This window comes from Pipistrellus kuhlii, unplaced genomic scaffold, assembly GCF_014108245.1.
Source record: "Pipistrellus kuhlii isolate mPipKuh1 unplaced genomic scaffold, mPipKuh1.p scaffold_m20_p_3, whole genome shotgun sequence".
NCBI lineage: Eukaryota > Metazoa > Chordata > Mammalia > Chiroptera > Vespertilionidae > Pipistrellus > Pipistrellus kuhlii.
This window is the reverse complement of record NW_023425529.1, coordinates 157,011,197-157,035,383: the sequence shown is the minus strand read 5'-3', so window position 1 is coordinate 157,035,383 and position 24,187 is coordinate 157,011,197. Positions and strand designations below refer to the sequence as shown.

Here is a 24,187-nt window from a genome sequence, read left to right as displayed (position 1 = left end):
TGAACTGGCATATTTTTGATACTGACTTTTCACTAAAAAAGCGCGCATTGGCTTTCATTTACTCAGGCTTTCAACAAAGGTTTAGGGATTTTGTCATCAGGATCTTTTTACTTGTTAAATTTAATTCCAAAGTATTTTATAGTTTTCCTTGCCACTGTAGAGAAAATGTTTTTATTTCACTTTTCATAGGGTATTGCTTGTTTGAAAGGACAGGAGCAGTTTGTTGTACTATGTAGGAATACAGCTTTCCTGGCTAGGGCTTGGTGGGGCTGCTGGTTATGTGCAAAGATTTCCAACACTGGCTGCTCTGTCACCTGCTAGCTGTGTGACCTGGGCAACTAACTTTACCCTCTGGACGTCAGGGTACCCATCCCTAAAATGAGAATTAAACCCCTGTTAATAAATGCAAAGCATTGAAAACAATGGCACATGGAGGCCCGTATTAAGCATAGGCTCCCATTTATCAAAGCGCATTTTATCTCCTGTAAGCCTCACAACCATCTCATAAACTTTATGACACATGTGTCATAACGTGTGGTCACCTCCCCTGTTACAAATGAGGAAGCTAAGCTCAGAGAAGCAAGAGACCTGCTCTAAGGGTCACTCTGATGTAACTTAGGGCGGCCTGACAAAACCAGATCCTAGAAAAAATAAGGCAGTCCGTTCATGCCAAGACATGATTTCGTTCGCACCTCAACGTATTCGGTTCATTCTTAAAAGGTGTTGGCCAATCTTACCAGAAAGCAAAAAAAAAAAAAAAAAAAAAAAGTGTTCTCTTCTTAGCTGAAGCCAGGAACTTCGGCTCCTACGCTTTGGGAGGGGCGCGGGGGCCGGCGGAAGGAGCCGAGCGCGCTCGGAAACGCCCGCCTCGCCTTCGGAAGGAGCCGAGAGCGCTCGGAAGCGCCCGCCTCGCCTTCGGCAACAATCGCCCGGGGGGGCGGGGCTCGCGCGACTGCGCGCTCCGCGCGGGGCATTGTGGGAAGGGCGGCCGGTGCAGCAGCGGCTGCCATCTTTAGTAACTCCTGGTGCTGCGGCCTTGTCTTTGGAGGTGGCCTTCGTGGCGGCCGTGCGCCCGCGGGAGTGACGGAAAGGCAGCCGGCTGACGGCCTTCCTTCCCCCGGCTCCAGCGAGACGGCCGGCCCGCGTCCGGAGGTTCCCAGGCGAGAGCGTCCCAGGCGCGCGCGGGGCTGAGGCCAGCGGTTAGGCGCCAGCGCCGCCCGGACAGGATGGGCCGGTCCCGGAGCCGCAGCTCGTCCCGCTCCAAGCACACCAAGAGCAGCAAGCACAACAAGAAGCGCAGCCGGTCCCGGTCGCGGTCCCGAGACAAGGAGCGCGTGCGGAAGCGCTCCAAGTCCCGGGAGAGTAAGCGGAACCGGCGGCGGGAGTCGCGGTCCCGCTCCCGCTCCACCAACACGGCCGTGTCCCGGCGCGAGCGGGACCGGGAGCGCGCCTCGTCCCCGCCCGACCGCATCGACATCTTCGGGCGCACGGTGAGCAAGCGCAGCAGCCTGGACGAGAAGCAGAAGCGGGAGGAGGAGGAGAAGAAAGCCGAGTTCGAGCGGCAGCGAAAAATGTGAGCGCCCGCGGGGGAGGGGAGGGGAGGGGAGGGGGATGGATGGAGGCCGCGCCGGGGGCTGTGGGGGAGGCGGGGAGGGGTGGCGAGGACCCTCTGGGGAGCCCGGGGCTGGACCTGACCCCGGAGTGGGATGGGGAGGAAGAGAGTGGGGCTGGAGCAGGAGAGGGGAGCACGCGATTTTGGCGCCAGAGGAGGGTGGAGGGGAGTGCAGGAAGCAGGGGGTGGAGTTCCGCGTGGGGCCGGGGAGCTGCGTGGCCGCGAGGGCGAGCGGCGAACCAGCCCGGGGACCCGTGTTTTTTGCAGAGCTTTTGCACACCCGCAGGAGGGGAACAGAGGGGAACTCACCCGTGGGATGCAAATCGCAGCTGCCCCAGAGCATGGTTGCATTGCCGCTTACCTTTGGGACTGGGCTTCTCCGAAATAAGATAACTTTTTAGGTCTGGGTCCAACAGTACCCACCCCCCACCACCTCCTATTTTAATGTATTCCTAGTAGTTTCACATGTCTCGGCTGCTTTTCCGTTTTACAGTTTTGTGATTTGAGGTGTAAAAACAATTGTACCCCCACCTTCAGTGTGCCGTACACTCAGTTGTGACGCTTGAATTCATCTGAGGAGCACCATCCCAATCAGTCTGCTCTTAACTGCTGAGTGCTTTTTATTAGCTCTGAGTTACATGCTTCTGGAGCAAACTTCGGTACCGTTTTGACATTCGTTTCCCCTTGTAGTGTACTTGATGTTTTTTAGATTTTACTCACGTGCAGAAAGTCCTGTTGGGTAAAATGTATTTCTCAGGTATCCTTTGATTCAAGGGTAGATGTAAATAATCCCAAACTAAGGAACTTCCGCGTTTAAAATGTAGCCTTTAATGTTGGTACCCTGCTCTGGATACTCCTTTCCCACAGTTAGGCTGAAAGGTAGAGTTAGGTAGTATGTTCACTTCCGCCTTTTAACTAGCTGTCTTCCTCCTTTCTTCAGGGCACTTTTAGAAATGCTCATGAGGCAGGAACTTTAAAATTTTCCTGAGACAATTTCCCTTTTAGTTGATGTGTACTAAATTGTGTGCTTTTTTTTGTGTGTGTGTTTTTTGTGCATTTAGGTTTGTATTATGTAGATTTTTCAGCAAACCTTGTTTCTAAGAGCAAAGTTATTAAGAGGTAGGGGACTGGAACACTAATATTACAGAGAATGCAGTATTTGGAGAGGATATTTTGCTGCATTCTTTTAAAATGTAAGCAATGCTTTCAACTTTCCTTTATTTTTCAGAACTTTCAGTGATATATATGAAAAGCAAGTACAAGTAATTGTTTCACAACAAACCTTGATTATATAGAACCCAGGTTTTTGGTCTGGAACAAGATTAACTATAAACATGTAGCTCTCAAATAACTATCAACAGGATGGATATTTATTAAAATTGCCTAAGATATTGCATACGTTTTTCATGTGAAAGCAAAGGAGACCTCCAAAGACACTTTCCATTCCCTAGAAAGCTAAGACTTTAGGACAAGTGAGAGGAAATGTGGTATGCTATGAATAGTTAGAATCATTTAGCTGTGAGCAGCACATAAATAGCAGAGAAGTCCAGGGATGAAAATTGGAAAATAGAGCAGCTATGTAGTTCCAAGTTGATAGGAAAAGCAAACCATCTTTAGCATTTATAAAGGAAGGAATGGGCAGAGCTAGCAGCCTTTACACTGAATTCTTGTGTCATGGTGTGGACACTACTAAATACGGTCCAATGCCTTTGAAATAACGCAAAAGAAATAAAGGAAAGACCCAGATTTTGGAGCCAAGAGAATGGGCAGAACTCTCCTATTTGCAAATCCTTGTTGGTTAGTTCTGTGGTCGGCAAACTCATTAGTCAACAGAGCCAAATATTAACGGTACAACGATTGAAATTTCTTTTGAGAGCCAAATTTTTTAAACTTAAACTATATAGGTAGGTACATTGTTATTAATTAGGGTACCACTAAGCAGGCCTTTGCTAAACACTCAAGGGGCCAAAGAACAGCATGTGGCTCCCAACCCGCAGTTTGCCAACCACTGACAACTACCCAATTTATGGAGCATTTACTGTGCCAGGCAGTGTACTAGGTGCTGTTAATACCGTGTTTCCCCGAAAATAAGACCTAGCGCACGGAAAGATAAGACATCCCCTGAAAATAAGACCTAGCGCAATTTTGGGAGAAAAAATTAATATAGGACACTGTCTTATTTTTGGGGAAACGGTATAAAGATTGACCCCTCTCCAAGATCTTGATCTAACTGGAAGACATAGGTACCAATTCAGTGATAGTGATGTGACTATAGAAAGGTAGAAGTATCTTGGATGGGTCAACACTTTAGTTCTCCTAAGGAATGAGTGGTGGATAAAAATAGAGATTGTCAGGGTAGGCCTAGAAGGATATTTGTGGAGTAAAAAGGTGAATATTAATTGGAACATGAAGTTCTGTAAATACTAAGTCATGGAGTAACTGGAAAGGTCAAGTAGAAGCTGGGAATCATGGGAAGGGTCTTGTATGCCATATTAAGGAGCTTGGATTTCACCCAGAAACAAAAGGTTTTAAGCAGGTAAATGACATGAGGCCTTTTATAAAAACAAACAAACAAAACAATAGATCCCTGATTGCTCTATTAGGGAAGAAACTAGTTATAGTAAGTACACACAGGAGTAGTGGAGGAGTAGTTGTGGGAATGCCAAAGAGAGATTTAAACATTTAGAACAAATAACATTGGACATGAAACATAGGGAAAGAAAACAGTAATAATGTTGGTTCATGTTTATATTGTGGCTATTACATCTCAGTCACCAAATGTTTAACTACTGTGTCTCAGACACTGGTTAAAATGTCAAAAACCAGAAGGAGGGAAAATCAAAGGGAGTTTTCTGTTTCACCCTTCCACTGTAGGCACTAATTTTTGGATATAGTTGGTTTACACAAAAGGTTGATACAGGGACAAACCTGGGGGAACCTTGAGAGTGGAATGACCCCTGGAGAGGGTGGAAAAGAGCAGTTAGTTCCAGGGATTGAAAGAGCCTTAGGGAATGTTTGTATTTACAATTGGGTTGGGTAAGGGAGAAGCTGAGAAAAGGTACCAGAAGAACGCCTAGTGTCAAGTGTACCTTCAAGAGGTCCAGTGTGCCAGGGAGAGAGCCAGCAAAATTAGAATCTTTTGTTGGGCTTAACTAATTAATTAGAAAGTTTGTGGTAAGGATGGAAACCAGATTGCTTTGCCATTTTAACAATTCTGAGGCCTTGAATAAATCACCTACCTGTAAGTTTGATTTTTTATCTGAAACAAAGATACTTGCCTTGCTTATTGTGAAGATTAGAAATTGTGCATTTAAATTATCAAAACAATGCTTGGCATATAATGGGCCTCAATAAGTAATGTTGTTTAATATAATTTATGTAAATGCAGCCATATTGAGCGGAACTTAAGAAATGATCTTACAAGTTACAATCTTAATGCAATAAAAGATTTCCCCCCTTTTTACATAGCTAATTCACCTGGTTCAAAATTCAGTTCAAAAGTTCTGCCTCTCCTCCCCAAGAACCACCCATTTAGTGTGGTTCCCTTTCTGCCATCCCCTGCACTCTTATTATCATTTTCATATATTATCTTTTGAGATGCTGTATGCATGTTGTATTAACTGATGAAAAGTGGACAGCTGAAAATGACTTGCAGTAAATCAGGAAAATGATAATTGGTGATACCTAGATTCCAGTAGGCTTAGTGTTTAACTGCATGACCAATCGGAAGCTTGCTACGTTAGAATATCTAAACTGAACATGGGATATATATGAGTGCTTATTTGAAGAGAATACTTGAACTTGTGAGAGCAGAATTTGTAAGCAAACTTAGTAGATGGAACTATGTATTTAGGGGAGATGAGGGCATCAAGGCCTACGATCTAGCTATATTCTAAAATCAGCTAAATTCTAAAATCTAAAATTCTTAACAAGAATTTTATGAATTTTTAAAATAATTATTTTTGTATTTAGATCGTTATGTATGACTTTGTCTCTCACTTTGGTCCTGGAGAAACAACGAAGGCTATTATAGGGCTTAAGACCATTAGCTTTGGAAGTCTACCCAAATTGAGAATCACACCTTTTAGCTCGTGCAATGAGGTATAGCCCAGTTAGTAACCTTCTTAGCCTCAGGAAGCATCAAAGATCTATGTAGATGATGACGTCCTATATAATAAAAGGCTAATATGCAAATTGTCCCCTCCACCAACCTGGAGTTCAACCTGGAGTTAGACCAGGGGGCTGGATCGGCCCCACCTGTGCAGGAATTTGTGCACCAGGCCTCTAGTGGTAAATAAAGCTGTTGGCAGAGTATTTGGTACCTACTCAATACTTAGTAAATGTTTTTTGGTAATAAGAGAATTAAGCTCCTAGGCTTGAGTTCATACATTTTAAAGAGATTTAAAAATAATATTTCAGGCTGCTCTGTACAAATTCGTGATATCCTTTAGTTGCTATTTCTCTGGGCTCTTGATATTTTAATAGTTGCCATTTTAAAATTGATCGTGAGTAGTGTTATTAAGACACCTGAGAGCATGGAGAAAAAGGAGAACTAATGTTATGCCATTTCCATGGAAAAACTTGAAAATTTTTATCATCTCTTTCATCAGTGCCCCAAAATCTAGGCAGGGAAATGGACTCTGCAGAAGAGCTTGAAAAGATGAGAGAGATAAAAGAACATCAAGAGACTGACAATCCTATGTCAAAAGTATTAGGGAGTGGATAGGCAATGATATTAGATAATACATCTCTTATAAGGTAACAAAAGTGCTTATTTTAAGAAAGTTTCGATGCCTCTTATGAGTTAGTGTAAGAGCTGCTTTATCATTGATTATGGTAAATTTGTCATCAATAAAGATTAACTCATGCTTAATTCAGTTGTACAAGTGCCCTTTGGTTTTCTGAATTCAATGTTATGGCGAGGAGAATTAAATCAATATTAGATTTTAGCTTTTTCAGCGCTAGATCTAAAAATTGATTAAAATGTTTTGTTTTGTTTTCTAATTTACTGGAATAGTAATTTTAACCTTACCAAGAATAACAGCAACAACAAAGATTATGTTCTTGATACTACTCATGGGGGAACAGTTCTGTTGTAGGGTCGTAACCTTCCTAGCCTTTCTCCCAGTTGGACACAGCAGCAGGCTTAATTATGGTCATGGTGGACTGCTCCTCCAGGAACAAAGGGAGGGAGATAAGCAGACTTGTGAGAAATTCTATGAGGCCATTTCTCATCTTCCCTGTATTAGTTGAGCTTGGGACTTTCCACTTGCCCTCCCCTTCAGGCTATAAAACTGCTGAGCTGTAGTTAGAATTTACTTCTTAGCAGCAGAGCAACCCACTACCTGTGCTTGTGGTACCTGTCACCCAGCCCCTGTGGTTTGGTATCCATCAGTGGGAGCAAAGACATGGGAGAGCTAATACCATGCTGATCTGGCTTTTGCTGTAAGTGATAAACTGAATTTATTTAGGCTCCTTTTCTCCTTGCTTGCTTGCTTACATACTTGTCTATGAAAATGAGGCCCTATTAGCCCCTGTGGTATTGCTATTACTTAGAAACTGGTTGACAAAACCTCTGGATCTGTATCAGGTCTTTTTACCATTACCAAATTTCTAAGTTAATTTGTTGGCAACTTTTCTATTGATAAGCTAACCAAAGCTTTATCCTGTTCTTTTCATTTTTTTTTACTTTACATGGAAAATTTTAATTGGAACTTTTTACATTGTCCTTCCTTTAAGAGTTGAATTGTACCATTATAAAGTTTCTTCTTGGATTTCTCTACATTTACTAATTGCATAAGAACCAACTAACACATTATGTATATGTGGGCATGTATACTTTTAAAACTTTGTGTTATGAAAACTTTCCAACTTAATGCAAAGGTAGAGAGGATATTATAAGCTTAATGCATCCTTCATCCAGATTTAGCAGCTGTCAGTCTTGTTTTATCTTTTATTTATTTTTTTCTGGATGAAGTAGATAAACAGAAATTTTCTATTTGAAATGTAGTTTAATTTCCATTGAAATTGCTGCCTGATTTCCTTTAGACATTCCTAGCTGGGGTAGGTATCCTCTTACTGAACAGCTATAATGTTTATACCCTAATGCTGTATTTTATTGGATATTAAAGAGGAGTTAAAGAAAATTCTAGTTAGAGCATGTTAGGCTTTTGTGACTTTTTAAAATAAAAATCACTAATGTGGGAGTAGTTTTTTTTAAAAATATATTTTTATTGATTTTTTTACAGAGAGGAAGGGAGAGAGAGAGCGATGAGAGAGAAACATCGACCAGCTGCCTCTTGCACACCCCCTACCAGGGATGAGTCCGCAACCAACATACATGCCCATGACCGGAATCAAACCTGGGACCTTTCAGTCCGCAGACGCTCTACCACTGAGCCAAACTGGTTTCGGCAGGAGTAGTTATTTTTTTTTTTTAAAAGCAACACAACAGTGTGGTGATGGCCAGAGGGAAGGAAGGGCGGGGGCTGGGTAGAGTGGGCAAAGTGGGGGTAAATGGGGGTGTTTGTAATAGTGTCAGTAATAAAAAGTAAAACGAAATAACCTTCAAAATAGATTTTTAAAATTCCTAGAAACTAAAAGAAGTTATGCTTTTTCAAGTAGCTGCTATCTTGACAGAAAAATAGTAGATATTTTAAATGTAAAAATATCTTTCACATGAATCAGAATGTGAAAGGTAAATCAGTATTAGAATGGTATCACTCTGAGTAACAGGAATTAAGAATGAAAGCGCTAGAGTGGAAATTGAATCACCCCCCAAAATATAGTTGAAGTGGATTTGTGTGTTTAATGCTCACTTTATTAAACAAAAAACCAGTGAAATTAATTTTAATATATTTCCAGTCAATCTCAAAATATTGTCATTTGATGTAATTAAATAAAGAAATGAGCCGAAGCTGGTTTGGCTCAGTGGTAGAGCATAGGTCTGCAGACTGAAAGGTTTCCGGGTTCGATTTCGGTCAAGGGCATGTACCTTGGTTGCGGGCACATCCCTGGTAGCAGGTGTTCAGGAGGCAGCTAGTCGATGTTTCTCATCAACGTTTCTAGCTCTGTCTCTCTCCCTTCCTCTCAATAAAATATATTAAAAAAAAAAAGAAATGAGGTCTTTTTTTGTGTTTTGGTTTTCAATTCAATCTAGATATGTGTGAGGCAATCACTGGACACCAGTGGTATAAAATAAGGTTTCCACTATGCTGACTTGATAAATGACAGTACTTTCAGTGCAGAATTTTAAGTAAGTTGATTCATAATATCAAAATGGAGTTAAAATAAATCAGTATTATGGTTCAGTTGGCTTTTTAATAGAATTGATAATACATTTTTATCCACTTTCCATCTCTAGAAGAACTTTTAATTGAAAACCAATTAAATAAAAGATACAGTGAAGTACAGAATCTGAGTAAGGTATATTTTCACTAAAATGTTATACAACTATTGCCTTGGCACTCTGAAACTCTGAGTCTGTATTCTGACTTTGCCTGGAGGGAGAAGAGGGTAATGAGTTTTTCTGGTCTGAATTATTAGTATTTGCTACATAATGATTGTTCCTGACTTCTTTGCAGCCCAACCCTTAAACTGGGTGGATTGGCAAATAAGCAAATCCATATAGTAGTATTTACAGTTTGTCTTTTCATTGTAAAGTTGATAACAAAAGTGGATTTCCTGTTTCACATTTGGTCTACATTTCTAAATAAAAACTGGTGAAGTAAGCTCTTGTATATACTGTCTTTAATTTCAGAAAGTGATGGAAAAAAACATGCTTTTATGTTTAATTTCTGTATCACTTAACATCATTATTTCTATTATATCCTTGAATGTTGCATGAAAATGAATTGTAAAATCATAGAAACCTATAATCAGGTTCAATGTTTTACAGATTTACAGATAGTTTTAATTTTTAGGTTTATTTCTTATATTATCTAAGTCATTTTCCCCCATTTTTGTTTGCTAGCCGGCAGCAGGAAATAGAAGAAAAACTCATCGAGGAAGAAACAGCACGAAGAGTGGAAGAATTGGTAGCAAAAAGGGTAGAGGAAGAATTGGAGAAAAGGAAGGATGAAATTGAGCGAGAAGTTCTCCGAAGGGTGGAGGAAGCCAAGCGCATCATGGAAAAGCAGTTGCTCGAAGAACTCGAGCGACAGAGACAAGCTGAGCTTGCAGCACAAAAAGCCAGAGAGGTAACGCTCGGTCGTTTGGAAAGTAGAGACAGTCCATGGCAAAACTTTCAGTTTTGGTTGTGCCTCCTGCTCAGTTCAGAAAGAGATGGAATACAGACTAATTCCTTTCTCATCTAAACTTAACATTGCTGCGAAAGTTAATTTTTTAGCTATGCAGAAGTGCTGACTGATATTTAAAAGTTATTTTCATAAAACATATTCAAGGAAACTTTTTGATTTAATGGAACTGGCTTACATATTTGAGAAGTGTTTGAAACTTTTGCCATGGCTGCAGGACTTACACTCTTTTTTGGGAGGATGGGGGGACACAGGGAGTTGTAAAAGGAAAAGGTTAAAAATCCACCTGTGGTTATGTATTCTTTTCTGTTTATCGTTCTTATTACCTAGACTGTGAGAGGCTTTTGCCTTCAGTCAGATTAAGAAGAGCAGGGACTAACATTGAGTGATGAGAGCACCTGCTTTTGATAAATAGGTTTTCTTGCTCCTTTTTTCCCTTCTTTTATCCCTCATCTCCTACCCCAAATTCTGCTTCAACACAATGGACTAATTCTAGTGTTTTGATCATAAGGCCCTCCATTTTCCTAATGTGTTTCAAAGAATCTTTTTAGGAAAAAATGTCCATATTATTCATCCACTTTTTAGTATCTACTAACAACTCCTTTTTTCCTTTAGAGAGTTATGAAGGAACAGGTTGTCCTTGTCTGGAGTCAAGCTAAACACATGATTTGTTTTATCAGCAGCTGGAGCAGAAGCTGAAAATGTCTTTCTGTGAGACAGTAATTTGCTACTGAAGCTTTATGGCTTATTTGCACTGATTACTCCAGGATCCTAAAACTTGTTGAAAGTCTCTGAAACACACTCAAAGCAGATTATAGCACTGAGTGTCCCTCAACCTAGTTTCCATAGTGAATATGAATTTAATTGGTGTGTGCCACTGGAAATCATATAGTTATATTTTCTTGAATTTAAATATTTGACTCAAAATATATGCTTCTTTGCCATTTTTAGTCCTGGCATTATTGTGGACAAATTGACATTAATTTCTGTTTTCAGTAAGTTTAGCTTTTCAAATGTATTTTCCCTTGTGCTGTCTTTAACTACATATACATGTCTGTATTTGGTGGACATCACAGACTTGATGCAATTGAATGTATGAAATTTTTGTATCAGGGCTTTTAATTATGAACATATTTTTGGAGTAATGGTGCTGTGTTGTAGCGAGTTATTAATCATAGGAAGATTTTTTTCTCTTCATGTGCTTTTTGTTTCATATTAACAATATTTTTTTTTTACACGGACACATCCCTCTGCCAGTCTTTCCAAATATTAAAATCATTTGAATATGTATGCTGTGATCTTAACACTGCCCAAACCATCGAGCAATCTTCATATAGTTTGCATTATAAAAATCTCATTAAATTCTCCAAGAAAAAATAAACTTCAGAATTTTATTTCCTGACTATGCACCCCATGGATTCCTGAATTTCAGTTCAGACTGTAGATGACAAGATAAGCTGCCTTTAGAAATTGTCAACATCTGAATGTTAAGTCCATTTTCCCCATGGAAGAAGCCCTTAGTTCCATGAAGTATGGATTACCATTTGTATTTTTCACTAACAGTAAATGTATTTTTCTTATTAATTGTTTGCCTTAGGAATGATGAATTACATTTTTTGTTCCTTCTTACCATAAACATCTGCATTCCTCAGCTCAGCCTTCCTTGTATGTTGTTTATAAATGGTTGAGCTGCTGATGCAGGTATTGCCAAGCTAACAGTACAAATCATTTTAAAGAGGAAGCTGGCGTGTATGGCAGCCGAGGAGCACACTCTGCAGGACACTGGACAAGACAGTAAATATTCAACTTTTAATGCTGATTAAAGGAGTATAGGTAAAGAATACGTAGGTATACATAATTGGTGAGACAAATATTCACTTTATTTATATTTTATATTATTTTTTTAATTTGGTAAATACTATTCCAGTTTTGTTAGTTGTCCTTGTTGATTTGTGTGATATTAAAGTACTAGTAATAATTGTCAGGAAACTATCAATTAGGGAGGGTTTAGTCGGTTGCTGTTTGGACTGGGAGGGATGATTGCAATTTAGGGTTAGAAACAAATTTTAGTGGCTGCACAGTTTATCATTTGTCAGACAGAAGGTAGCTTTATATAAAGCTACCCTGTAAATCAGATCAAAAAAGTTCAGAGGAAGATTAGTAAATATTTATCAGTAAAATTAAACATTTTATTTTTCTAACATCTTAACATGTCCTCCCCTTTAGGAGGAAGAACGTGCAAAACGTGAGGAGCTAGAGCGAATACTGGAAGAGAATAACCGAAAAATTGCCGAAGCACAAGCCAAACTGGTATGTATAAAGCATACCTGAATGATATGTTTTTTAATAAGTTTGATTTAAAAAAAATATATCTTTATTGATTTCAGAGAGGAAGGAAGAGGGAGAGAAAGATAGAAAACATCCATGATGAGAGAGAATCATAGATCGGCTGTCTCTTGCAAGTCCCCAACTGGGGATCAAGCCCACAACCCAGGAATGTGCCTTTGCCCAGAGTTGAACCTGGGACCTTTCAGTTCGCAGGCTAATAATGCTTTAGCCACTGAGCCAAATCAACTAGGGCTGAATAATATTTTTTGTTTTTTTCCTGAATTTTGTTGAATAACTTTGTGCTCTATGATTATTAGTTCTCAGGGTCATTTTAAGGTATTTGAGCCAAGAGTGGAATAATTGACTAGAATTTAGCTACTGTGTTCCAGAGTAACCTATTTTGGGGACAATCCAGATATTCTAATTAATCTGAAGGAAACTCCGAAATTTGCAGTTGTTTAAAACGGGTTTCCTGGAGAAAATCCGTACTACCTTCATTCCCAAATTTTTTTTTTTTATTCTAACCTCATTTACACTTCTGTGCTTGAAAAAATGAAAACAAGTCTTAAAGGTATTTAAACCAACTAATAAGCAACGTTTCACTTTGCATTAGTTGCCTTGTTACCAATTGCTAGACAAAATAGATAGATCATATGTATATATGATGTGTACCAGGATTAGTAAATTCTTTTTCCTACCAAGTTTATAATCTAACAAGTATGGAGAATCAGTTAATTATAACATGATATAGAGATGGAAAAGGTGACATAAAGCAATTTTTAAATTTTAAAGAAGCCAATGTAAGGATATTGAGGTAATTTTTCCCCACTTATTTATGTATTCATTGGTTGATTCTTCTTTGTGTCCTGACCGGGGATCAAACCGCCAACCTTTACATATCAGGACCATGGTCTAGCCAACTGAGCTGCCTGACGAGGATGAGATAATTTTTTAAAATTATAAAAGACTGATGAAAGAGAATGCTAGAATTAAAAGTCTGTGGACATAAACCAAAACATGAAGGACAACCAGACATTTCTGTACAGGAGAAAAAATCCTTTTCATCATGAATGTGGCATATGGGTGATTCTGCTTGAAAGTAAAAATATAAATCAGAGATGGAATGGATTTTACATTAGGATAAATGAAGGATTAGAGATTTTTAGTACCCATAATAAAGTCATGGCTCAGAAGGGACTCTTGGTTCTAGATGTCTAAAAAAGTTTTATCTATTTAGAAATGTGTTAAACCATATAGCCATAGGAAGACATTTGCAGCTAAGTCATACTGATGACTGGAGGGGGAATAGCAAGTTGTAAGCTCTAGTTAAGTGGTTTAGAAAAAACAAATTCTGTGACTGTATCTATAAGGTCTCTGAAAAAGATTTGGGATGGTATTAGTAATTAACAGTGGATTTCATTGAAGGTGGAAGTGAAAGAGAGCCATAGATAATGTATCCATAGTAGATAAGAATGTAAAAAAGTTTGAATCATGAGGATAGTTGGTTCTAGAGCAGAGGTGGGGAACATCCAGCCCACAGGCCATATATGGCCTGCAAAATAATTTGGTCTGGCCCTGCCAAGGCATCTGGGGTGAATTAAGGGTTTGGCCAAATATAGCAGGCTAGTTTTTAAGTTGATAATTTTGTATGGCCCGAGAATGATGTTATAGATATCCAAATGGCCCTTGGCAGAGAAAAGGTCCCCCACTCTTATTTTGGAGCATGATTTTTTAAAGATATTGTGAGCGCCCCCCTCCCCCATATAAGAGCCAATACTGCAAATATCTTAAGCAACTTAGTGAGCACAGTATAATGAATTCTTAGTTAATATTGCCGTCCTGGTTTTTTTGAAGGCCAGAATGGAAGGAGAAGACTTAATTTTGCTTTTTAAGTGAAAATACCCTAACATCTGCTTAAGTAGAAAAAGCAATTCAAATGGAATGGAGAAGGAATCACTATAAGATACATCACTACTTATCAATAAGTATTGGGTGGGGCAAAAGTAGGTCTATAGTTCATGTAAAAAATAATACAATAATAATACAAGAATTAACTTGTGTTTTGTGTACTCAGAACTATAAACTTGCTTTAAGAAATGTTTTACTGTTTAAAGTATTACATATCCCCTTTTTTCCCCATTGACCCCCCCACCCCGCCACTCCCACCCCTGAGGGCAAGCCCCCACTATTCCAGTGTCCATTGGTTATGTTAATGTGCATGCATACAAGTCCTTTGGTTGATCTCCGACCATTCCCACCCACCCTGTCTTCTCTCTGAGGTTGGACAGTCTGTTCAGTGCTACCTTAATCTCTGTATCTATTTTTGTTCATCAGTTTATGTTGATCATCATATCCTAAGTATGAGTGAGAGATCATGTTGTATTTATCTTTCTCCAACTGGCTTATTTCACTTAGCATAATGCTCTTCAGGTCTATCCATGGTGTTGTTTCTTTTTATAGCAGCATAGTATTTTATTGTGTAGATGTACCACAGGTTTTTAATCCACTCATCTGCTGATGGGCACTTAGGCTGTTTCCAAATCTTAGCTATGGTAAATTGTGCTGCTATGAACATAGGAATGTATATATCCTTTTTGATTGGTGTTTCTGGTTTCTTAGGATATAATCCTAGAAGTGGGATTACTGGGTCAAATGGAGTTCCAGTTTTAACTTTTTGAGAAAACTCCATACTGTTCTCTACAGTTGCTGCAGCAGTCTGCATTCCCACCAGCAGTGCACGAGGGTTCCTTTTTCTCCACATACTCATCAGCACTTGTCTTTGATTTCTTGAAGATAGCCATTTTGACGGGTGTGAGGTGGTACCTGATTGTTTTGATTTCCATCTCTCAGATGTTTAGTGACTTCAAGCATGTTTTCATATGTCTTTCGGCCTTCTATATGTCCTCTTTTGAAAAGTGTCTATTTAGGTCCTTTGCCCATTTTTTGATTGGATTGTTTATCTTCTTTTGTTAAGTTGTATGAGTTCCCTGTAAATTTTGGAGATTAACCCTTATCTGAAATAGCATTGGCAAATACCTTCTCCCATACAGTGGGCTTTCTTGTTTTGTTGATGGTTTATTTTTCTGTGCAGAAGTTTTTTATTTTTATGTAGTCCCATTTGTTTATTTTCTCCTTAGTTTCCATTGTCCTAGGAGAAGTATCGGTAAAGATATTGCTACGATATATGTCTGATGTTTTGCTACCTATGGAGTCTTCTTAGATTCTTAAATTCCTTCTTACATTTAAGTCCATTAACCATTTTGAGTTTGTTTTGGTGTATGGTGTAAGTTGATGATCTAGTTTTTTTGGCATGTATCTGACCAGATTTCCCAGCACAATTTATTGAAGAGACTTATCTTGACTCCATTGTATGCTCTTGCTTCCTTTGTCAAATATTAATTGAGCATATGGCTTGGGTTAAACCTACTTTTGTACCACCCTGTATTTGATAATGTTTCTTGGTGATTACATGTAAGGAGAAAATCTCAGTGCAGTTAGGAGGAAGTAAGTGTGCATCATAATTTGAGCTTTGAAAAGTAAATACAGTATGGTTTGTAAGGCATGGATATTTCTAGAAGAGAGGGACCTTATAATTGGTATTTAAAACATTGAAACAGAATTTCCAAGCAAGTAGGATAGAATTTCTCTTAGTACATAAGAGATTGGATAGTGTAGTGAGTTCACTTTGTGGATGATAGCCTGGAATGCCAGATTGTGACTTCTAGAACAAAGCTTGTTAACTTATTAAGCCCTGCCAAGATTTTGATTCCTTCTAACTCTGGGTTGGGTATCTGGGTGCCTAGGTGTCTAGGGACAGTTTGGCCTCTTTATTTTCATCTAGTAGCCTTTTTGTTTACCCTCATGAACCTTAATTTTCTGTATGTCTGGGAAAAGATGAGCATGTATTGCTCAAGTGGTGGTAATTATTCAGTTTTTGTTTTGTAATTTCAACTGGAGTCCTACTTTTGCATAATACTGTTAAGACAAATAATAGAAAAATTATTGTTTTTAAAGCTTCTAAAACACTTTTAGACCCATGGATCTATTAGTTTGCAGGCTGTCACTGGTCCATGGGCCTTTAGACTAGCACTAATGGTTCTAGAATATTTGTGTTTGACCTGATAGACTGTGGTGATATTATTCTGACTTCATGTTATTATTAAAACTTTAGTGAAAAGTTACCTTTTGGAAAAAGAAGTTTGAATTTGAGAAATTTTGGTAAGAATTTGGACATAATTAACTAATTTACTTCTTGTGTTCAGTGAAGTTGGAAGCATAAGAAATTATTGTTGATGCTGGAGAAACTTTTTATTTGGTTCTATATGCTTTCAAGGAAAGTAGAATATCCTTTGTGTAGGAGGACACACACACAAAAATATTTTGTAGCGGGGCTGGTGTGGCTCAGTGAACCAGGTCACTGTTCCTCACTGTCCATTTCCTGGGTCAGGGTACATACGGGGCTAGACCTTTGGTGGTGGTGTACAGGGGACAACCAGTTGGTGATTCTCACTCATCATCGATGTTTCTTTCTCTCCCTCTCCTTTGCTCTCTGAAATCAATAAAAATGTATTTTTTTAAATGCTGTTGTATAAAGATGCAAGGCACGAATTGAGGTTTCTATTTTTGTTGCCCTTTCATCTTCCTATTGAAAGCACCATTAAAATCCTATATAATAAAAGAATAATATGCAAATTGACAATCACTGCAATACATAAGATGGCTGCCCCCATGTATTCAAAGATCCCGCCCGCATGTGGACACGATGGCCTGCAGGGGTGGGCAGTTGGGAGGGACCAGGCCTGCAAGGGAGGGTATTTGGGGGTGATCAAGCCTGCAGGGGAGGGCAGTTAGAGGTGACCAGACCGGCAGAGAAGGAAAGTTGGAGGCGACCTAGCCTGCAGGAAGGGAAGTTGGGGGGGGGGGGCAGGCCTGCAGAGGAGAGCAGTTGGGAGGGGGACCAGACCTCCAGGGGAGGGCAGTTAGGGATGACCAGGCCTGTAGGGGAGGGCAGTTATTGGGCAAACAGGCAGGCAGAGGAGCAGTTAAGCATCAATCAGGTTGGCAGGATAGTGGTTAGAGTGTGATTAGGCTGGCAGACAGAAGCAGTTAGGGACAATCAGGAAGGCAGGCAGATGAACAGTTGGGAGCCAGCAGTCCTTGATTGTGAGAGGAATCCCAGATTGGAGAGGGTGCAGGCTGGGCTGAGGGATACACACCCCCGTGCATGAATTTTGTGCACCGGATCTCTAGTAATAAATATTTAAGAAAGGAAGGGAACTATGATAGTGTTGTAGGCAGCATGGGACTTTAGGTCAGTAATGCTAGTTTATCTTGTTGAACCAACAGTTTTGAGTTATTTCTTAGTTGCATGATTCCTAATTATAATATTTTCCCCATCAATTCTATAACTTATATAAAATGTTTTTATCTGTATTTTTAAAATTTAATACATGTTTCAGGTAGAGACCAGTAAATTTCAGTATTCTTATTTGTTAGAGACTTCTGCAAAGGACTACCGTGACCTAAAACTAGTAAATGTAAGAAGAACGCTTATAATTTTTTAGATAGCAGTAAGACCTTTAGGTAAAGGAAGTTGGGACAGAAGGACAAAAGATACTGAGAGGGATAAATAGGCCCTTCTATAATGGTATGTTTTGCTTTTGTGTATTTCATCTCGTCATTTTTTGGAGTGAGGTGTAGGATTGAAAGCCGTCTTTGTGAGACATAAGAGGGCCCTGGGTATAATGACTCTAGTATTATGGTGCTAGCTTTCTCTTTGGCCTACCACATAATTCTTATAGGAGAACTTAATATTGTTCGTACTTAAACATATGCACATACCTTCCTCCCTCCCCCATTGAGAATAATGCCTTTTGCATGGATTTGAAACAAGAGGGGAAGGAACAATGTATATTCTCTAGCAAATGGAGTCATCAAGGAACAATACAGCTAGTCAGACAGTTACTGCAGAGAGAAGGTAGTGTTTAGAAGAGTACCAAACAAATAAGATAATCGTGTTGGACCATATAGATGGATGGGCTGGAAACCAGTTTTTCATCACTTGAGGGCCACTGTATTAAGATGAGATGGCTTTGGTTTTTACTAGACAAGTCTCCTTTTTCTTTTTTTCTTGTTGTTTGTTTTTGCCAAGATGTGATTGAGTAACGTTTGAGCTTAATTTAAAGGAATAATAGAACAAAATAACAAATATTTAATGTAAAGACAGGAGAGTCACCTGTTTTATCCTATTTAATAAGGAGGGAATATGCTAATTGACCATCACGCTCTCACAAAAGATGATGGCACCCATAGCCAAAAAGGAGGGAATATGCTAATTGATTGTCACACCCTCAGTGATTGCGGTGCCCACAGCCACAAATAGTGGCGCCTAGTCCCTTCAGTCCCCCAGCCTCCCAGGGCTGGCCTGAGGTGCAGGAGAGCCTCAGATGGCGGCTGCTTAGCCACCCAGGGCTGCCCGAGGCCCAGGTAACCAGAGCCGGCTTAGGTTTGTGCTGTCATCAGTGGCAGCAGCAGAGGTGTGATGGGGGCATTGCCTTCCTGATTGCCAGGTCACCTCCCGCCCCTGAGAGCTCCTGGACTGTGAGAGGGGGTAGGCCAGGCTGAGAGACCCCCATACCTTCCTCCAGTGCATGAATTTTCATGCACCGGGCCTCTAGTTTATATATAAAAATTATTCCATTATCAAGTACTTATAAGACACTAGGGTACCACTGTTTCCTGTGGTATTACAGCTGCTGTACACACATACATACTTTTATCTCTTATACACTTGAGTGGCCAAAGTATTATGATCTCTGAATGCCTAATAATCTTGCCACTCAGTATATATCCTATCCTATATAATAAAAGGCCAATATGCCAATTGTCCCTTCGACCAGGAGTTCAACCAGCAAGCAGGCTGGCCAACTGTTCCTGTCCCCTCTCCCTGGCCAGGCTGGCCGGACCCCACCCATGTATAAATTCATGCACCAGGCTTCTAATACACTCAGTGGCCAAATTATTATATGTTCAGAGATCATAATAATTTGGCCACTGGTATTTGTGAAACTGCAACTTTTTTTTAATCCAATTTAAAAGTAATTTCAGTGCAGTAGAATTAGTATTTGTCTATAAAAGAAATTATTTTACTTTTAAAATCTTGTTTTAATTTTTTGATTAGGTAATATGATTGCATGATTCAAAAATTTGTTATAGAAAAATAAGCAGTGAAATCTTCTACCTTTTCCCCCTGTCCACCCACTTTTCATTCCCATTTCCAAAAGTTATTTTCAATTATTTTTTTATTTGTTTTTCCAGAGTTTATAATGCATTTTTAGGCAGATACAAATACATACATTTTTATTTTCCCCTTTTTTTTCACAGAAGTAACATATGGTACATAGTATTTGGTACTTTGCTTTTCTCACTTCCTAATATAACTTGGAGATTTTTTTTCTATTTTAGTATATATGGGACTCCTTTAAAAAAACACACACAAAAAAACACAGCTTTACAATGTTTTGTTTTATAGATCTGTAATTTATTGATAGTTCCATATTGGTGAATACTGAGTTTTTCAGTCTTTCACAAGCTATGTTTGTAATAAATAACTTTGTATAATTTTGCATGTGTGCAGTTCACTTAGAATAAATTTCAGGAAATTACGTAGCTGGGTAAAAAGTACTATGAAGATGCAATTTTAGTGGATTACTGCCAATATACTCTTCATAAGCTAGCATTTAATATACTTTTGAATTCCTATCAATATGATAGGGTAAAAAATGATATTTGTAAATAGATTTCTCTTATGTCTTGAGGTTGTGATGTTCCCTTCACTCCCCAAGGTTCTATTCTACTTTCCTAGGGGCTGAATTAGAACCTTAGGGAAAAGTGAGTCTGGGTATTGGTGAGGGTTTCTTCCCAAGGGTATGTGCACACACTAAGAATTTTTACTTCGATTCAGTTGCACATGCCAGCTCTTATCCCCAAATGTGTGATGATTTATTAAAACTGTGGGTAAAGTAATTGGCATGTGATTTCACTGAAGATGGTCAGGAGCAGATAATTTTTTATTTTGATTACCAGTGAAAGTCTAAGCAAGAGAGGTGATTTGAAGTGAATTTTGGCATACAGACTGGATTTCAATAGGAGGAAAAGTGGCATGAGCAAAGGAGGAGGAGGGGTAGCAAGATAAAAAGGACAATTTAAAAGAGAATAGTAGAAACAGTTGGGGCCATATAAAAGGAAGTCCTAGGTAGTATGCTAATTTAGGAAATTAGCCATATTCTGTGCACACTGAAAATCATTGGAAGTTTGAGTGCAGAAAAGAGCAATGCTTAAAAAGGGTGAAACTTGCAGTGATGTGTAGGGTAGATCAAAGGGCAGGGACTGGAAACAGAAACCATTTTAAGTTTGTAAGAGCTCTGCCCTGAACAGTTATGCTAACAATTGTAAGTGGGGGAAAAAAACCTTTTAGGTAAGAGACATACCTTTTTTTTTTTTTTTAATATATATATTTTATTGATTTTATACAGAGAGGAAGGGAGAGAGATAGAGAGCTAGAAACATGGATGAGAGAGAGTCATTGATGAGCTGCCTCTTACACACCCCCTACTGGGGATGTGCCCGCAACCAAGGTACATGCCCTTGACCGGAATCGAACCCAGGACCTTTCAGTCCCCAAGCTGACGCTCTATCCATTGAGCCAAACCGGTTTCGGCAAGAGACATACCTTGATGACTATTTGATGTTGTCAGGGAAAGAAGGATCAGAAAGCTATAGTATGTGGATGGCAAAAGGGAACGTAGAAAGGGCTGGTGTATTTTAGGATTAGGCTACTGGAATTTAAATCTTGAACATACTGAAATTTGAAGGTACCTAGAGTTTTCCCAGATGTTTGTTCATTGGCCAGTTCAAAATGTAGCTTTGGAAAAAGATCTGAGAGAGAGAAGATATATTTCAGTTCTGTGTTGGGTTTTTTCACCTCATGAGACTATGAAGACCTAGAGATACATGAAAATCTACTTTTCCAAAATCTTGCCTACCCACTAGATTTCCACTATTATAATTCTGATCTTTCTCATCTCTGACCTTATTTGATCTACCTTTTAGCCTGTCACCACCACCCCCCCCCATCTGAAAGCAAAAGTAAAATAAACCTCTTTGTGTTAATTATGTATTTAAAAAATGGGCTTTTTCTTATCCACAAGATAAATTTCAACATTTTTATCTTGCATTTTTCTGAGTCCATTACCTATCAGTGGAGATAAACAGGAGACTGAAGTTCAAGGGCAGGATAATGACTGAAGAGAAAGGGCACTAAACTTATTGTTAGTTTTTGACCATGTGAAAAATAATTTCAGTAGAATTAATGGAGATGCGTAATGACGTTTTAATATTTGAGTTTGCGAATAGGTAGGCATTCAAAGGATGCAGTGAAAGTTTTAAGGTCAAGGTCAGATACAGAAAAAAGGACAACTCATTGATCATTGAGATTAAAAACCCAAGGGTTAGATAATTCTTTGTTGTGGAGGGCTGTCCCATGCATTACTGTAGGATATCTAGCAGCATGCCTGCCCTCTATCTGCTAGATGCCAGGAGCCATTTTCCCCATTGTAACAACCAAAATCACCACCACACATTTGCCTGATACCCTCTGAGAGAGGAGTAAAGTTGTATCTGGTTGTAAATACAGAAGAAGGCATGGTACTTTGGGGCGCAAGGAGAGGCTTGCTGAGGAAGAAGATTGTGTGAATGGCCTATATTTTCTTGATAAAGAGGGGAAAGCTATAGTGAATGCTTAAAGGAAGTTGGTTGCTTGAGACTGAAGGAGTTGAACCCACTGCAGGAATTAATTATACAAGTATCATTTGAAATAGCATTTTATAGTCAGCCAGGTCAAAAAAGTTTTAACTTTTCTCTCTCCAAAAAAAGAGGCCTTTACTATTTATTGGTTGATATTGACAGTGTAATGTAGTGCAGTGAGGATTTATCCTATAATTTTTTGTATGGCTTACAAAATTATGTATTTAGCTATCATAGTTGTTAGGTAAAATATTCTGAGTAAATCCATACCTTGGTGTGTAATTCACAATCTGTTAATCTAATGGTACGGAAGGTATCCATAAAAATAGGTAACAGGACTAAAAGTATACTGACCTCAAGCATGGCTTGTAGAAATTTTCATTTTCAAAATGTATAAATCTCTTATAATTATCAATATTTTTCTTCTCACTGTTTGTGTGATGTTAGGTCAAGTTTTATTAAACATACTGTTGTTTGCTTCTATTGATTATAAATTCTCACCTAAGTTCCCAAACATGATGAATGAAAGCCATGAAATTGACAGAATTTTCTACTTTTTACTTCTAACTTTCAGGCTGAAGAACAGTTGAGAATTGTTGAAGAACAAAGAAAGATTCATGAGGAAAGGATGAAATTAGAACAAGAACGACAACGTCAACAAAAAGAAGAACAAAAAATTATCCTGGGCAAGGGGAAGTCCAGGCCTAAACTGTCCTTCTCCTTAAAAACCCAGGATTAAATTGCAAACTCTGAACTTTTTACAAAGAAAATGGAAAAACTTTGTATTGTAGCTTCATGTTGAAGTGTTTTTTTTTGTTTTGTTTTGTTTTGTTTCATTTTGTTTTTGTTTTTTTAATTTGGAAAATCTGGAAAGTTAGCTTGTTCTAATAGGGGCTATGCTCTGCAGTTCCTTTTCTTCCCCCTTAACTTCTATTAAGTGAAATCCTTATCAGATCATTGTTGTCTTCTAAAAAGTGATATATTTTTCACCTGTTTGGATTCTGTGTTAGTGATCTGAAGAAGAACAGATCACTTTATAAATTGTGGATGGTCTGATAAGGATTTTACTGACTCACAGACTTCAGAGTTATACTCTGTTTACTATATCATAATGCTGGTTTTGCTGACTTTTTGTTTTTTTATATATTTATAAAAAAAGAAAAAGTTGGTAATTGCATTGGAAGCTCCCGGGTGTTGTTGGACCTATATGGTGTATTGTTAAATCAGTGTCCTCATGATACTGTTGCTCTTGATGTTCCTGATACAGGTAAGGAAACAGTTGGTCAGCTCTAACACAAAACATATACAGTTCAGTATTGTCTCTGTTCAGGTTGTTTTTATTTCACTGACAAAAATCAAACCAGCATTCCCCATTGTGTAAATAAATGATTTTGCTGAATAAAGGCGTCTTAAATTCATATGTTGAAGCAATTTTTTTTAAAATTGAGTTCTGTTAAGTCTTAAAGAGGGTGGTTTACTTTTTGATGGTCAGCAATTTAGAAATCCTAGAACTACGCTATATTTCCTTTCATACTTTTAACATAGGATTTATATGTATATTAAATATACTCATGGATTAGTATTTAATGGCTATTTTTACAAATATTTATGCTGATACAGCAATTATGACATCAGTATTACCTTTAAGAAGTACTAAGCACTCAGAAAAAGATTGAAATTCTCAATCCTGTACCTCTATTTTAGGATATAAATATCATCTCAGTAAATTATACTTAATGAAAACTACAGAAAAATGCTTCTCAAATTTATAGAATCTTAGATTATTTTCAAAGTGGGCCATCAGAAAGAACTTAGCTTTATACTTTCACAAAAGGCTAAGGGAGTCAAATCATCTTCACTGTTAGGGTACTTGCACGTTTATTTTGGGGACAAACATTTGTTTTGTTTTTATTTTGTTTTTGCATGTGATGTGGATTACTTACAGAGCAGAATCTGCCTCATTTATCTTTACATATGTTTTTTTAAGTGTACTGGTATTAAAACATTTATTAAAGAAAAGGATATGAATATAAAGATGTTACCTGAGATGCATAAACGTCATCAAAGTAGAGGAAATGTTCTCCAAGATTTTGAGACAGTTTTGATCAGTCCTTAAAAGTGAAAACATAAGTTAATGAAATGACTAAGTGGTAGATTACTTTGTGTGTGCATGCTAAGAAAAATGCTG

At 38.5% G+C, this 24,187-nt stretch overlaps 1 protein-coding gene across 2 annotated transcripts; it reads left to right on the top strand.

Annotated features, from left to right (window-relative positions):
* Positions 1 to 960: 960 nt before the first annotated feature.
* ARGLU1 (arginine and glutamate rich 1) lies at positions 961 to 23,417 on the top strand. Of its 2 annotated transcripts, none has more exons than XR_006742976.1 (4): positions 961 to 1,573; positions 9,585 to 9,810; positions 11,604 to 12,177; positions 22,574 to 22,685. XR_006742976.1 is itself a non-coding variant. In XM_036458227.2 (4 exons), the coding sequence occupies exons 1-4, from the start codon at positions 1,227 to 1,229 to the stop codon at positions 22,736 to 22,738; spliced, it is 822 nt and encodes a 273-aa protein (XP_036314120.1). In that variant the 5' UTR covers positions 964 to 1,226; the 3' UTR covers positions 22,739 to 23,417. The 2 variants fall into 2 exon arrangements, 1 of the variants encoding a protein (XP_036314120.1); XM_036458227.2 differs by having other exon boundaries at positions 964 to 1,573; positions 12,094 to 12,177; positions 22,574 to 23,417.
* The last annotated feature ends 770 nt before the right edge of the window (positions 23,418 to 24,187 follow it).

What these genes read in the sequence shown, in the direction of transcription:
- ARGLU1 (XM_036458227.2), top strand. Translation starts at nt 1,227, where the DNA reads ATGGGCCGGTCCCGGAGCCGCAGCTCGTCCCGCTCCAAGCACACCAAG. An exon ending in TTCGAGCGGCAGCGAAAAAT is followed by an intron (nt 1,574 to 9,584) that starts GTGAGCGCCCGC and finishes TTTGTTTGCTAG; the next exon opens with CCGGCAGCAGGAAATAGAAG. An exon ending in CAGCACAAAAAGCCAGAGAG is followed by an intron (nt 9,811 to 12,093) that starts GTAACGCTCGGT and finishes CCTCCCCTTTAG; the next exon opens with GAGGAAGAACGTGCAAAACG.